The 14,988-nt window shown below is 50.3% G+C and overlaps 5 protein-coding genes across 5 annotated transcripts; 3 read left to right on the top strand and 2 right to left on the bottom strand.

Annotated features, from left to right (window-relative positions):
- Positions 1-729: 729 nt before the first annotated feature.
- Positions 730-1,996, top strand: DACRYDRAFT_103996 (uncharacterized protein; the record flags this gene model as incomplete). Its single annotated transcript, XM_040767862.1, has 5 exons — positions 730-822; positions 871-978; positions 1,024-1,182; positions 1,283-1,498; positions 1,547-1,996. The coding sequence occupies 5 exons, from the start codon at positions 730-732 to the stop codon at positions 1,994-1,996; spliced, it is 1,026 nt and encodes a 341-aa protein (XP_040632406.1).
- An 830-nt stretch (positions 1,997-2,826) lies between these two features.
- Positions 2,827-3,935, bottom strand: DACRYDRAFT_13498 (uncharacterized protein; the record flags this gene model as incomplete). Its single annotated transcript, XM_040770985.1, has 5 exons — positions 2,827-2,885; positions 2,928-3,180; positions 3,230-3,286; positions 3,477-3,656; positions 3,732-3,935. The coding sequence occupies 5 exons, from the start codon at positions 3,933-3,935 to the stop codon at positions 2,827-2,829; spliced, it is 753 nt and encodes a 250-aa protein (XP_040632407.1).
- A 2,098-nt stretch (positions 3,936-6,033) lies between these two features.
- On the bottom strand, positions 6,034-7,031 carry DACRYDRAFT_19965 (uncharacterized protein; the record flags this gene model as incomplete). Its single annotated transcript, XM_040771739.1, has 1 exon — positions 6,034-7,031. A coding segment is annotated over exon 1 (790 nt), but the record flags the coding sequence as incomplete, so codon positions are not given.
- Positions 7,032-7,587: 556 nt separating this feature from the next.
- On the top strand, positions 7,588-8,872 carry DACRYDRAFT_19966 (ubiquitin-conjugating enzyme). Its single transcript, XM_040771740.1, has 9 exons — positions 7,588-7,719; positions 7,769-8,020; positions 8,069-8,164; positions 8,217-8,294; positions 8,353-8,430; positions 8,480-8,507; positions 8,562-8,632; positions 8,687-8,742; positions 8,790-8,872. Exons 2-9 carry the CDS (start codon positions 7,997-7,999, stop codon positions 8,797-8,799), a joined length of 441 nt encoding a protein of 146 aa, XP_040632409.1. The 5' UTR covers positions 7,588-7,719; positions 7,769-7,996; the 3' UTR covers positions 8,800-8,872.
- Positions 8,873-9,313: 441 nt separating this feature from the next.
- DACRYDRAFT_19967 (uncharacterized protein) lies at positions 9,314-14,940 on the top strand. Its single transcript, XM_040771741.1, has 10 exons — positions 9,314-9,529; positions 9,586-9,715; positions 9,769-10,006; positions 10,057-10,276; positions 10,325-11,062; positions 11,115-11,926; positions 11,977-13,624; positions 13,674-14,202; positions 14,255-14,478; positions 14,531-14,940. The coding sequence occupies exons 1-10, from the start codon at positions 9,392-9,394 to the stop codon at positions 14,735-14,737; spliced, it is 4,884 nt and encodes a 1,627-aa protein (XP_040632410.1). The 5' UTR covers positions 9,314-9,391; the 3' UTR covers positions 14,738-14,940.
- Positions 14,941-14,988: the final 48 nt, after the last annotated feature.

Here is a 14,988-nt window from a genome sequence, read left to right on the forward strand (position 1 = left end):
GGAAGGATTGGATGGTCAGGTGACCTGCTGTGCATGGCTGTGCATGACCTCATATGACCTCATCCTTGGTCATATGACCTGATCACCTGACTAGGCTGAGTAAGCAAGATGTTCTAGCAGGTTCCACCACAGAGGTATAAATATAAGGCCTACTCTGCCTGGGACTGTCTCTTCAGACTTGGTCTCTTAGGATCATCCACAGGTACCTATACTATAGATAGGTCTTAGTCATCAGGTCTACTCCACTTCCTTGTTGCCTGCTTAGACTCTTGGCACTCTTAGGTAAGCAGACTTAGACAGCCTGTGTTGCCCTAACACTGAGTCAAGCAATCAATGAACATCACCCTCAGGAAGACCCAATCAATCAAGAGGATGACCCCTCTGCAAGATGTGTGGCTTTGCAGATAAGGGCCACAGTACTCGCCCCTGCACATAATGCAAAATCACCCAAAGTGAAATGCTTGTGACTGGCTGGGCTACAGAGGGTATCCCTCTCCGCCATGGCACCCTACACAAGAGACAAGCTGCTAAAATGTATGCAATGCAAGGAGCCCAAGCCAGCTCAAACACTATCAAGGCATACTTTGCAAAATATGGTGTTCATTGGTCCAAATTCTGTTGCTTACCATACTTTCGCCCGGTCACAATGGGGGTGATTAACCCCATGCACACATTTCTCCAAGGTGCATGCAAGTTTTCAGTAAATGGATAAGGCTGTCTGGCTAAGCAATGGCAGGTCTAACAAAGACTCTTTGGTATCATATGTGGGTCAAGGGTGGCAAACATAAGAAGACACTACTCCCAGAAGGCACAGCATTGGGAGTTCGTTGAGAGCTAGATGAAATCCATGATGGACTCACCACCTTTGAGATGCCCATCTGGTATGCTTGGCTGCCCAAGCAGGTGGGGTACCCTGCTGGAGGGAGTCTGACCTCCAATGAGTGGAAATGCTTGTTGATTCTTTATGGGCCAGCGACAGTAGGTTATCTGCAGGCTACAGACATACAAGCTGACTCGGCGCAGATTCCTTATGTGCTTTGGAAGGGTGGACACCATGAAGCTGCATGGAACTACCTGAAGCTAGCAGCTGCCATGAAGATATTCATGAGGCAGGAGGTGACAGAAGATGACCTGGAGCAGGCAAGTGAGCTGTATCAACAATTCTATCAGGAATACGCCCAGGTGAGCACTTGTTAATGGGCCAAGTGGTTGTGCTGCCTTGGCCAGTGCAACTACTCAACTTATCAACAATGTTCACCTGACTTTGCTGACTTTTCCCCAGATCTATGGGACAGATAACATAACCCCTACTTTCCACTGGGTTACCCACATGGCAGCCCAAGTTCAATGTTTTGGGCCTGTGCGCAATTTTCAGATGTTCTTGTATGAACATCTGAACAAAGTGCTGAAGAGTGTACCCTCCAACAGGCATAAACAGGGCATCTTGGAGGTTTCTTTTGCCTATTCTTTCAAGCACAAAATGAGCCTCACCCATTTGGTGAGTCCTTCTGAGTAAAGTGAGGCTACTGGCTCACAATTGCTTCAGCATACCCTCCTGGCCACTCAGCATGAAGATCCCCTTGCTTGGCTGCTCACTGTCAAACTGCAGCACTCAACAACCTGGGGCCTAGTGCAGAGTGGTACACTGGCAGTGCTTGTGGCAGAAGCACAGGACCAAGCCCAGGCTTGGCTGAGCCATCCACTACCTGGTGGCAACTCCAAGAACATGAATCTACTGCATGATATTCAGGAATGCCTCTTAGACTGGTACCGGTGCCACCAACCCAATGTGCCCATCCACCACCCAGGGGATCCAACAGCCCCTTGGCACACAAACTTTCTTAACCACAAGGCAGTGAGTTACTCCGAGCTGTGCTTTGAAGGCAAGTGCATTATGGTGACCCTGGAGAAGAAGAGCTTCAAAGGTGATTCACTAGTGCTCTTGAAGTTCCAACCTGGAACACAATGGGTAGGCAAGGTGCATGGCTTATTTTGACATATTCAAGATGGTGTGGACCCCCCCAAAACCTTTGCAACTGTGGCGTGGCTTGTTCCACTGCAGGACACACCTACATATGCAACTGTCTATGAGAATCTGTGAGTTGCCTCATTCTGCATGACTACTCAACTTATCGAGTTGAATGCTGACCCTCACTTCAGGAGAGAGCTAGAAATTGATTTCTGGCTCTATGGACAGTATCAAGGACCTGACAATTTTGGACCTGACAAGCTCATATCCATGAGGTCTATTGGCAGCACAGTGGCATGATGTACAATGAATGTAGATGGCCAACAACTGTGGATCATGACAGGGTTAAGCAAGGTCTTATATTGTTTACATGGAGTGTGGGTTGTAAACTGATAATCCTGTCAGAGCAGGTGACCTTTGTAGACAGGACAAGACATTGTCTATCACATCAAGCTTTACAGGTATATACATGTATCTGGCTCATGTCAGACTGACAACTGTCTAGCTTAGGGGGGATGTACTGTGAGCTGTGTGGAATTAATACTGTGAGTACATTCATGTGGCCAGATCCTATGCTGCTGACAAAATAATCAGATTTGTATCTTGGATCACCACAACTACTCAACTTACCTGTTGAGGAGCTGCTTGGCATAGAAGCCAAAGGTACAATCATATGTATAAGAGCAGCAGCCCTGGCCCCAGTGCCAAAGGAAGATGGGAACACCTCCTTTGCAGTCCAATAGTCTGGACTCCATTTCGGCAACTCAGTCTCCTTCCAAGCAGGATGTACCATGAAATTGAATGGTATGATGCAAGGCATATGATGTGAGACATGGCCCAGGTCAATACATTTCTTTTCAGGCTTGCACTGGGTCATTGATCTTACTGTGCATTGTGTCTTCAACCAAGCCCAGAACTATGAGACATGTGAGTTGAAACATTGAGCTTGACAATGTACTAATGCTTTCATGCATCCATGCAGGTTGTTTTTCCTCCAAAACTTGCAGATTAGGTTTGTCCCGCTCAAGCACAGTGATCCTTCCAGAAGAGAAGAGGAGGGCTCTCCATTCCTCATTCTGCTGCCTGTCTTCATCACACAAACACTCATCCCCCATCCAGTCCTTGCTGACCAGTTCTGCAGATACAGCTGTGTGCACAAGATTGTTGTCAGCACAGAAGCCCTCAAGCCCATGGCAAATCTGGCCTGCAGCCTGTTAAAAGGGTGAGTCAAGCATGGCCATGAAGAGTGACAGTACTGACCAGCTTCCTCTGCTCATTGTGCCTGTTCCAGCTGGCCTTCTTTGAGGACAACTGTCCCTGGTTTCAGCAGTCAGATTTCTGTAGCTGCCAGATAGCTTTCATGCCAGGCCAAGTCCCCCTGGTGAGATCTTCAAGGGCATTCTCCTCAAGCCAACAAGCTTGATAATCCTTGGGGACAGTGCTTGTGGGGCCCTGTGAAAGGTGGTAAGTTGAGTAGTTGTTCCCACCACCCCAAATTCTTACTGACCTCTTCAATGAACTTAATTGCAGAAGCAGCCCGCTTTTGGATGAAGATGTTGGGTGGCACATTGATGTTCATGCTGAAGTCCAGCATCAAGAATGGCCCTGGACCCATGTTGTCATCATGGGATGGTCCGAGTTTGCTGGGCATCATTCCCCCATGGCAATACCCAATGATTTGGTACATCTTCTTTAATATTTATATTTGGCTCTAATATTTGTAAGTGTTGCCTCATGTCCAAAGCAGGGAGCACTAGCTGACCCAAAGATATTTTCGAAGGTGTAAGTTGGTCTCATCCAATTGGTCAAGGGGCAACTGGGTCACCAAGCCCTTCTGGTGCTTCTTCAGTGGTCTGCTGCTTTCAGGCCCTGGTATAGCCTTCAAGGCAGGTCTTTTCTTCATGGGCTTTGGAGGCACAGATTCGCTAACTTGCTGCTGGACAGAGCCTTTGTTGGGATGGAACATTGCTGGGGGCAAGGGAAGACCAGGTTGCACAGAGCTAGGAGTTGAGGAGGGAGTGGCTGAGGTGAGAAGGGACTGTGTGGGAAAGGGAGGAGAGGCAATGGGGAGAGGTGAAGGACTGCTGGAAGGGAGGGATCCAGTGGGTAAGTTGAGTAGTTGCACTGGAGGAGGCTTGGTGACTCACCACAAAGTTGCAACAGGCACCATCTTCAACAATGCCCCAAAATGTTGGATCCTCTCCCCCCTCATAATTTGCTCTGCATCCAAGCTTCAAGGGTCATATGACTCCATCAGCGATTGCAGCTTGCTCATGATTGACATTGTTTTGACCAGACCAGGAACAGGCCTATACATCTCACCCTGACCTGATTCATTGGCAAACGAGCTCATTGTAGGAGGAAGGCTTGGGGGGGATAGGACAGATTGAGCAGCCAGAAAAGGTATTTTGGAGGTAAAAGATGAACTTGAAACAGATATGTTTTACTACCAATTTACTATTTTTGGCTGATGAGCAGGATTTGGTGCATGTGATAGAGTACATGTTTGATGAGCATTACAAGGGCAAAATATATACTATTATAATATCATAACAGAGGCTCTGCCTCTGTTTGAGTATATGTCAGCTGTTCTAAGGTGAGGACAGAAAAGTAAAGGTTGGTTGTATGTTGCTGTTCTGGGAAAGTGCGAGGTAAGCTGTTTATGTGGGTGTAGGTGACCTGTCGGAGCCTGTTTCTACCCTAGGAAATGGTCCCTTAACACGCGGTGATTGCGCGGAGCGGTTGTCTATGTACATTACCGGCTCCTTCGCTTAGAACTTGCTTTCGTGTGGGTGGATATGAATATGGGAAAGTCAGTACATGTTATCGTACATTATAGCAAAGCTACAGTACATAGTGTTTCATCTATCTAAAATACACGGGTCCGTTCATTGTACGTGTTCCAACACTGGGAATGCTGGGGTAGACTTACGTAACTAGTCTTCATCCATCGCATCCGCAATGAGATCATCTACAGGATCATGCTCAGGATCGGCAGCTTCATCATCACTGAACACGGCGCCCCGTCCACGGGTGTCTTTCACGGATGCAGACTTATTCACAGCTGACCTTGCAGGGAGGACAGCATCCAGTAGGTCGTCCTCATCTTCCCTCTTGACAGGTCGGGAATGCGAGCCGGTGGATGAGCTGGGCTTTTTGGATTGATGTTTTTTAGGCACGGTCAAGGCGTCTAAGATGTGGTCATCAACATCATCCTCGTCCACCCAATCCCGGAGCTTAGTTGGCTTCTGAGGCTTTGTAGTAGGCGGAGATGAGACTGCGTCCAGCAGGTCATCGTCGACGGAAGCAGACTTGACACCCTGGCGTTGCTTGGTTGACCCCTTCTTTTCCACGCCTGCTGCTTCTAACAGATCGTTGTCCAAATCCATCGGTGCTCTGGAAATATGATTCTTCGGTGCCGGAGAACTTAACAAGAGTTCATCATCGCTGAGGTCCATATCCGGGGTCGGCATCTTAGTTCTCTTGAAAGGAGCGGAGCGGTTGTCGGAAGCGACGGCGGCCAACAGATCGAGATCATCATTTTCATCATCTGTGCCTTGCTCTTTGGCTAACGGTGCCTGCTGAAGGGGAGATCGAGCATCGGAAACGACAGCATCTAGAAGTCCGTCTTCATCTTCATTCCACTCAGTCGGGTTCTCATCTTTGACAGGCCGGGATTCGTACGAGGCCGCCTCCAGCAAAGCTTCGTCGATATCCTCGACCTGGACCGTCTTGTCTGGGGTATTTGATCTCGGCTCAACAGAGTCCGCTGCTTCAAGTAGCTCTTCCTCAAGATCCTCCACTTCAGATTTATGATGTTTCGGCGGTTTATCGGAACCGGCAGCTTCGAGCAGTTCCTCGTCGATGTCTTCGGACTGCGGTATACTAAAATCCCTGCTGGGTGAGCCAGCGACTTCCAAAAGCTCTTTGTCTAGATCTTCTGGGACGGCCGATTTTCTTCCGTTGGCACCGGCTGCTTCCAGGAGCTCCTCATCTAGATCTTCCGTCTTGCCGTTTGTTTGAGGAGTCTCAGCTAAACCCAGCAAGGCGTCATCTACGTCGTCTTGAGTCTCGAGCTTGGGAAGCAGGGATAAATCACGAAGAGATGGCGAATATTGCAGGAGGGAATCTGGCGTAGGGGATGCTTTGTCCTTGATCCCGAGCTTGGCGTTCTCCTTTTCTTTCTTCTTCAGAGCGGCCCTCTCCCGGTCTCGCCTCCGGCGCTCCTCCCGCTTAGCCTCTTCTGCTTTAGCCTTCTCCCGTTCATCTAATATGCGCTGTGCCTCGGCATTGAGAGCCACACCATCGATCGCATCCTGCGCCCAAACTTCGGACATATATTCATGATAGCGTTCGGACATTGGCCGCCAGGTAGGTTCCCCAAACTGAGACGAAGGGGGCAAGCCGAGTTTCGCGTCGATGTCGGGGGGAGGAGGGTACTTGAAGTCGGGTCCGGGGTTCAGTCGTACTTGGGCATCGTTGAAGACGGAGACGAATGGGTAGTAACCAAGAGATCCATCGTTGAAGTTATTTTCTCGCTCCTTCATAATAGCAGCCATCCCACTTTTGCTCTGCTGCTGGGCTCTACGGGCGGCATCGCTGAGACGCAGTTGAAGGAAATCATATATGTCCCGGAAGGCCACACCCTGCGGTTTGCCGTTGACAAAGAACGCAATAACCGAGCCTGGCAAGTTAGGCAATGGGCGCATAACTGGTCCAGCCGCAACCTTCTGACCAGGAGGACCCTTCGGGACGTTTTTCTTGGCCGTCTCCGCTGCCTTCTTGCCAGAGTAATCGAGTAGAGCTTGCATCTCCTTGCTTTGCGGATATTCAACAGATTCGAAATACACCTGACCCTTGTACTGAATCGGTATGCGTTTTCGCACAATTCGAGCTGGGTCGTATGAATCCTTCGGGTTTGGTTCCTTTCGAGGCGGGAGCGAGATGTACATTCCAACCACATCTCCTGATCGGAAGGGCTGGCCATATGGTCGCGGTCTTGAAAGCGTGATCTTGTCCCCGGTAAGGTCGCGAAGTCCGTAACTGTAGCCATCCATCCCAACTGGGCCGTTCAGAGGTGCTTCTCGCCTTCCCCACCCGAGTCGAACGTGTGCGCCATCCCGTCGTCCAGCTTCGCCCTTACCCTCACCACCTCCTTTAAGAATCTCGACCTCCATGTACCACTTCCCTTCTCGCACGGGCACGTTACATCTTGCGCTCCTGAAGCCTTTCTCTGTAGTGATAGACATTCCATCCTGTGTAATGCGTACGTAGGGACTTCGATCTTCCCAGCTGAATCGTAGATTCTGCGGATAGCTCTCCAGGGTCTTGTCAACGGTTCTGCTGGAAGGGTCTGAGCAGCCTGCAAGCACGTAACGGAAGCCCATTCGATTTGGTGGTACGTCAGGTGTGGTGCACCACTCTGATCCTTCTGATACTGACTGGAAAAGAGGCTGACGAGGTACAACGCGCTTTGCAATCCGTGTCAGGTCGTACTCGCTGATAGGTGCTGACTCCTCTTCCCCTTCTCCATTGATAGATCCATCGGGTGCAGCCGAACTCCCATCGAGCTTCGAAGCACTGTCACCATTGGGCTTTCGCTTCTTGCTCTTTGGAAGAGCAAACACAGAAGGAGCTGGAGACTCAGGTCCAGGAGTGGGTGTCGGTGACGCAGGTCGCTTCAATGTGGGCATTTGAGGTATTTGAGGCATGACTACAGATCTGTCGCGAAGATTAGCCACAGCATATATGTTAGCGACTTAACACGCACAAACCTGGAGTATCTTACAAGAACTACAGCAGTACTCCTTGGCTAGGGGTCAGCGATGATTTGCGGCACGATCGCCTTCGTGTGAGTTTGTGCCACTGTGCCGTTGAGGTGGCGAACAGAGCGCGACCCAAATAAACGGCGTGAGGCATGGCGCTCAGGGTTAGTGCCAAGCAACCCTAATAGCCTGCCACACATGGGCGCGCCCTCCGCGAAGGACCACACATCAACCAGACCACCAGCACTACTAAGTGTTCATCATGGCCAATAGACGTTTGCTCAAGGTATATTCATTATAATACCTATGTCGATCTCGAACTTATAAAGTCTAGGAATTAAGCCAGCTGAAGACCGAGCCTATCGCTGGCTTGGCGGTTGAGCCTAAGGGTGACAACTTGCTGGAATGGGGTTGCACGATCAAGGCCGCTGTGAGCATTGGACCTCTTACCGCTACAAATGACTGATCCATGCATGTTTTAGTCTGATTCTCCCTACAAAGGCGGAACATTCCAACTTCTCGTTACCTTTCCGGATGGGTACCCGTTCAAAGCACCTGATGTGAGTCATAGGGTCATCCAGTCAGATCCTGGGTCCGTTGACGACGCTTTCATTGCAGGTCCGCTTTACCACCCGCGTGTATCACCCAGGGATAGATGAAGAGGGTCGCATCTGTATTCCGATGCTGAAGGACGAAGTAGGTTGTTATTCAAATCCTTCGGCTAGTCTGAATCATATATGCGCAGTGGAAACCGACGATCAGCATGACGAAGGGTGCCGATTCCTAGGCTCAGCATCTTATCGAGATCTATTAATACGTTTGTATAGTCATGACCACAGTTCAGGAGAAACTTAACAACCCTAGTGCGGACGACCCTTTCAATGCGGACATTGCTGCTGTGAGTTTGCTTCATTTCTACACACACGCGATGCTCATCGACATGACTGTACAGCAAATGAAGAGCGACAGGGCAGCATTCTTGAAGACTGCAAAGGATTGGACTAGGAAGTGCGCACATTAGTTCTAAATATCGTATAGTCGCTAATATCCGTCAGATATGCATGATGACTATGAGACCGCTGAGCCTGCTTTCCTGTTACGACTGCTATCATTGTACCGCTATCAGCAAATGAAATGAACTTCTGGTTGTATCACCGGATAGTCCCCGGCATTCAGGTGCTGGTCGGATCACATCTCTACATCAAAACTCTGCTCGGCCTGGGCTGCTTGCTGATGGGAGATTGTCTGGATTGAACTACCCCAGAAACAGGGCATTTCGATCGTGAGTTCGAGAGTGTTCATCTTCGCGGACCCATCCGTTCGACTTGTCTAGAGGCCATGCATTTGTATACGATTACGTAAGCAGGAGGAACGCGTTCGAAGACCCTGACAGGAGTGAGGGCGAGGCGGTTGCCTTGCACGGCCCCCCACGGTTCGATTAACTAGCGGAATCTTTTAGAGGGCTTTCTCCGGTATTCCCTTGTCCATTTCTTCCTGTGTCCTTGAGACGACAACCAGCGCTTCCTTTTCCTCTTTATTGTTCAACGACCTCCCTGCCCTCTTGTGGTACCACAACACTCGCGCTGGTCGCCCGTGCAACTCTCTGGCGGGCACAACACTCTAGTGGCACAGTAACGACCTTGACGACTGACCACCAATGTCCGATATCTATGCGCGGGGGACGCGTGTCTGGTTCCCTGACCGGGAGGATGGGTGGGTGTCCGGAGAGGTAACCGCCGTGACGAAAGGCGACGATGGAAAGGTCAAGCTAACCTTCGTTGATGAGCGAGGCAAGGTGAGCCCCTGTTTTTGTGCACGTACGCGACGTGAAGATGCTGATCTTCAATACAGGAGCAAGTCGTAGACACCACGGAGAGCAATATTCGCGATGGCAAAGGCGATCTTCCACCATTACGCAACCCCCCTCTGCTCGAGAGTGCAGATGACATGGCTACCCTTTCCCACTTGAATGAACCTTCCGGTACGCCTTGTTGCCTTTCCCGGCCTGAACGGGATCTGAGGGTCTGCATATAGTCCTCCATACCATTCGCAACCGTTACTCGCAACACATCATTTACACCTACAGCGGTATTGTTCTGATTGCTGTCAATCCATTCCAACGCGTCACGCTCTATGGACCAGAGATTATTCAAGCATATAGTGGTCGTCGGAAAGGAGAGCTAGAGCCGCATCTTTTCGCAATCGCCGAAGAGGCATACACCAGGATGAGACAGGATAATATGGGGCAGACTATCATCGTTTCCGGAGAGAGGTGAGCATGATCAACATAGTAGCTTCAATTTTGGCTCATTCCGTTCGCAGTGGTGCCGGCAAGACGGAGTCTGCCAAGCTGATTATGCGCTATCTCGCGTCTGTCAATGCGGACGCGTCAGGGATTGGCTCTAAGACAAGGGTCAAAGGTGCCGACGAGACAAGTGAGGTCGAGCGCCAGATTCTCGCTACAAATCCCATTCTTGAGGCGTTCGGTAACGCGAAGACATCCCGTAACGACAATTCTTCTCGATTTGGAAAATACATCCAGGTGCGTTTTGTCACCTGCACTTAGTCGGGTTCTGAATGGCTTCGTTAGATTTTGTTCGATGGGAAGCAGCAAATTGTTGGCGCGCGTATTAGGACATACCTCCTAGAGCGGACCCGTTTGGTTTATCAACCGGATACGGAACGCAACTATCACATTTTCTACCAACTCTGTGCCGGTGTTCCCATCAAGGAGCGGAAGGATCTAGCACTTGATCCGGATGTTACCAAGTTTGCTTATCTGAACCAGGGAGGTCCTTCTTCAACCCCGATCCCAGGTGTCGATGATGTCGAAGAGTTCCGTGAAACCCAGCAAGCATTGTCCACGGTCGGCATTTCTATCGATCGCCAATGGGCAGTGTTCAAGATCCTCGCTGCACTCCTTCACATAGGAAATATCAAGATTACACAGTCACGCACAGACGCGATGATTGACGATAATGACCCTGCTCTGGCTCTTGCTACTCGCTTCCTCGGTATTTCCCCTGTCGAGTTCAAGAGATGGACTGTCAAGAAGCAGCTGACGACCCGCAACGAGAAGATTGTGACCTCCTTGAACGGAGCACAAGCAACTGTGGTACGAGACTCCGTCGCCAAATTTATCTATGCCTGCTTGTTCGAGTGGCTTGTGTCTATTGTCAACGAGAGCTTGGCTGGTGAAGATGGTGAAGCCGCAAATAAAGCAGAGAACTTCATTGGAGTTTTGGATATTTATGGCTTCGAGCACTTCAAGAAAAACTCCTTTGAGCAGTTCTGCATTAATTATGCAAACGAGAAGTTGCAACAGGAGGCAAGTCTTTTTGGAAGCGATATGTTGTTGGATGCTAATTTTTCTTTACCAGTTCAATGCCCATGTGTTTAAGCTCGAACAGGAGGAATATGTTCGGGAACAGATTTCTTGGACGTTCATTGATTTTGCCGACAATCAGCCATGCATCGATGTCATCGAAAACAGGCTTGGTATTCTGTCTCTTCTTGACGAGGAATCGCGTTTGCCTGCTGGGACTGATGCGTCATTCCTTACCAAACTCGTCGGCCAGCTTGACAAGCCCGATAACAAGAACGTGTTCAAGAAGCCTCGGTTTGGTAACACGGCGTTCACGGTTGCTCATTACGCTCTGGACGTTACCTACGAAGTCGATGGTTTCATCGAGAAGAACCGTGATACCGTTCCAGATGAACAACTGATGCTCCTTGCCAACACGCAAAATTATTTCTTCAAGGAAGTTCTGGAGGCAGCTTTGGCCGGTACCAAGCCGGGCGATGCCTCAACGCCAACCCCAAGCGCAGGCTCAGATACGGAGAGTGTTGTCAGCAATCGTCGTCAATCACTCATACCTGATCCCGGCCGAGCGTCATTGACCACCGGACTTGGTACGAACTCGGGGGCCTCGGGCAAGGGTGGGCGTGCAGTTGCTCGGAAACCCACTTTGGGCTCCATTTTCAAAGCATCCCTCATCTCCTTGATGGACACCATCGGCGTCACCAATGTTCATTATATTCGTTGCATCAAACCAAACGAGGCAAAGCGCGCGTGGGAGTTCACTCCTCAGCAAGTGCTTGGACAACTTCGTGCGTGCGGTGTATTGGAGACCATTCGGATCAGTTGTGCCGGATATCCTTCTCGCTGGACATATGAGGAATTCGCTGAAAGGTTTGTGCCTCATAAGTCAGTTGTTGGGAACTGCTGACGGCATCCAATAGGTACTATATGCTTGTTATAGCGGCAATTTGGTCAAAGCAGACGGACCCGAAAGCGCTCTGTAATGAGATCCTAGGCGCCGCCATCAAGGAAGACGACAAATATCAGGCTGGCCTGACGAAAATCTTCTTCCGTGCCGGAATGCTTGCTTATCTTGAGGCACAGCGTACCGACAAGCTAAACTACCTCGTCACAATCATCCAGAAGAATATGCGTAGGCGAATGGCTGTGAAGAAATATCGTGAACTGCGGTCCGCCGCCATCCGCATCCAGACTTGGTGGAGAACGATCCTGGCTCGTCGTCTCGTTTACCGGATGCGGCAAGAAGCTGCTGCTGTTAAGTTCCAGAAGGCTATCCGTCGTTATCAGCAACGTAAACAGTACATGGACATCAGGGAATCCGTCATCCGCTTCCAGAGCCTATTCCGTGGTCAGAAAGCGCGCCGCGAGTACAAGAAGACACGCCTGCAGACTGCTGCTGTCCTGCTCCAGCGGCTGTACCGCGGTTTCATTGCTCGCCGGAATTACAAGTCGGACGTCAAGAAAGTCATCTATCTCCAATCATGTGTCCGTCGACGCAACGCTCGCAAGGAGCTCAAGGCACTCCGGGCCGAGGCTCGTTCAGCTTCTCGCTTTAAGGAGATTTCGTACCGATTGGAGAACAAGGTCGTCGAGCTTACCCAGACTATTCAGAAGCGCGTTGCCGAGAACAAGGAGATGCAGGCCAAGAATGAAGAGTTACAGGCCTTACTCCGTTCGTGGCAGTCGCGGCATGAGGAGGCAGACGGCAGAGCGCGGCAACTTCAGACGGATATTCAGTCTGCGCACGTGCCCAAGTCGAAGTTCGATGAATTGCTTGCCACCAAGCGTGAGGTCGATAAACGGCTTGACACGGCGCACCAAAAGGTCGCTGAGCAAGAAGAGCTTGTTCAGCAACTCACCGATGACCTCAGTCGTCACACTGCTCTTTTGGAAGAGAGACAGAAGCTTTTGGATGGCGCTGCAACTAAGGGCACTGAGGATGGAGCCACAATCATGTCTCTGCGAACCGAGCTCAGTGGTTTGAAAGATCAACTCAATCGTGCCAATGCTCTCGCCTCGTTGACCAAAAGCGCTCGGGAACCAACTTCGCCGACGGACCGCTTCCCACCTGCATACAAGGCTATCGAACAGTCACCTGTTATCAACGGTGCAGTTATGAACGGTGTTAAGCGCCACAACAGGACGCACAGTGCTGCTGCGTACTACAATACTGAGAAATCGGAGAACGGGTATGACGATGTCCTTCAGTTCGGGAGACGTCTTGGCCCTGGTGCGCCAAGGGCAGTGTCGGTTGCCCTCAATGCGCAGGACGCCATGCCGAGATTCAAGCCCATGAACGGGTTGGGTGACATATACGATGATCCGGCAGAGGAGAAGATTCGTCTTCTTGAGGATGGGACTGCGTTGGATGAGGACATCTTGAACAGTCTCATCCGTGGGCTGAAGATTCCTCAACCTGGCACCACACCGCCACCGAATCTGAAGGAGATTCTCTTCCCTGCTCACCTGATCAGCTTAGTCACCAATGAAATGTGGAGATTCGGTCTCATTGCGGAGAGTGAAAGATTCCTGGCCAATGTGATGCAGACCATTCAGTCGCATGTCATGGTAAGATTTGCTCTATTCCCCGATTAGGGTTGTCGCTAACAGTCTGTAGTCGTTTTCGGGCGAGGATGCGATTGTCCCGGGTCTCTTCTGGCTGTCCAATGTCCATGAAATCCTCTCGTTCATCTGTGTTGCCGAAAGTGATATGCAACAGGGTATTGGTCCGGGCGGCGATCCTGCTTGCCGAGAATTCGAATGGCAGGATTACGAGCGCTTAGTGTCTGTTGTGAAGAATGACCTTGACAGTCTCGAGTTTAACATCTACCATACCTTCATGGTAGAGACCAAGAAGCGTTTAAGCAAGATGATCATCCCGGCTCTTATTGAAAGCCAAGCGCTCCCAGGATTCACCGCGACCGACGGCAACAATCGCCTCTTCAACCGCCTGCTTCATTCGTCACAACCTGCATTCAACATGGATGATATTCTGAACCTGTTCAATAAGGTCTTCCGCAGCTTGAAGACCTTCTACATGGAAGAGATTGTCATCGGCCAGGTCTTCACGGAGTTGCTGCGGCTTGTTGGCGTAACAAGTTTCAACGACTTGCTTATGAGGCGCAACTTCAGCTCTTGGAAACGAGGTATGAACCAAGTAACTGCTGTTCCGAAGAATCATTCTCACATTCTTTGTAGCCATGCAGATCCAGTACAACATCACTCGCATTGAAGAGTGGTGCAAGTCACATGACATGCCTGAAGGCAATCTGCAGCTCGAGCATCTGATGCAGGCGACCAAGCTCCTCCAGCTGAAGAAAGCAACCTCTCAGGATATCGAGATCATCTACGATGTCTGCTGGATGCTCACGCCGACCCAAATCCAGCGCATGTGCACAAATTATTTCGTTGCAGACTACGAGGTCAGTACAGCATATATACAGACAGAGGCTAGCAGTTAACTCGTCTCTGCAGAATCCGATCTCGCCGGAGATTCTCCGTGTTGTTGCATCACGGATTGTGCCTAACGACAGAAACGACCATTTACTGCTAACCCCTGAGACGGAAGACGTTGGGCCGTACGAGCTCCCTCTGGCGCGTGAGGTCACTGGTCTAGAGACGTACGTCCCCGCATACCTCAACACCCCACACATCAGGCGGCTGGCCGCCTTGGTGTCATAGGTTTGGCATGGTTTGCCTTTGGTCTGCGTTGGCGTTGTCAGGGGCGAGATTTCGTTCACTCACGTTCAACGACCCTTATGTTGTTTTCTTATGGCTTATGATTCGCGTCCCTTCTTGTCTTTATTTACACTACTTGCTTCTCTCTGTTTCGTGTGTTCATTTGGATCCCTCTCTTCCCCGCATCTTCCGTCCGTTTAACCGTGTCACCTCACATGCATTCCATACCCTTGGTAACATAAATGGACATAATC

The sequence above is a fragment of the Dacryopinax primogenitus genome (genome assembly GCF_000292625.1).
Source record: "Dacryopinax primogenitus strain DJM-731 SS1 chromosome Unknown DACRYscaffold_2, whole genome shotgun sequence".
NCBI lineage: Eukaryota > Fungi > Basidiomycota > Dacrymycetes > Dacrymycetales > Dacrymycetaceae > Dacryopinax > Dacryopinax primogenitus.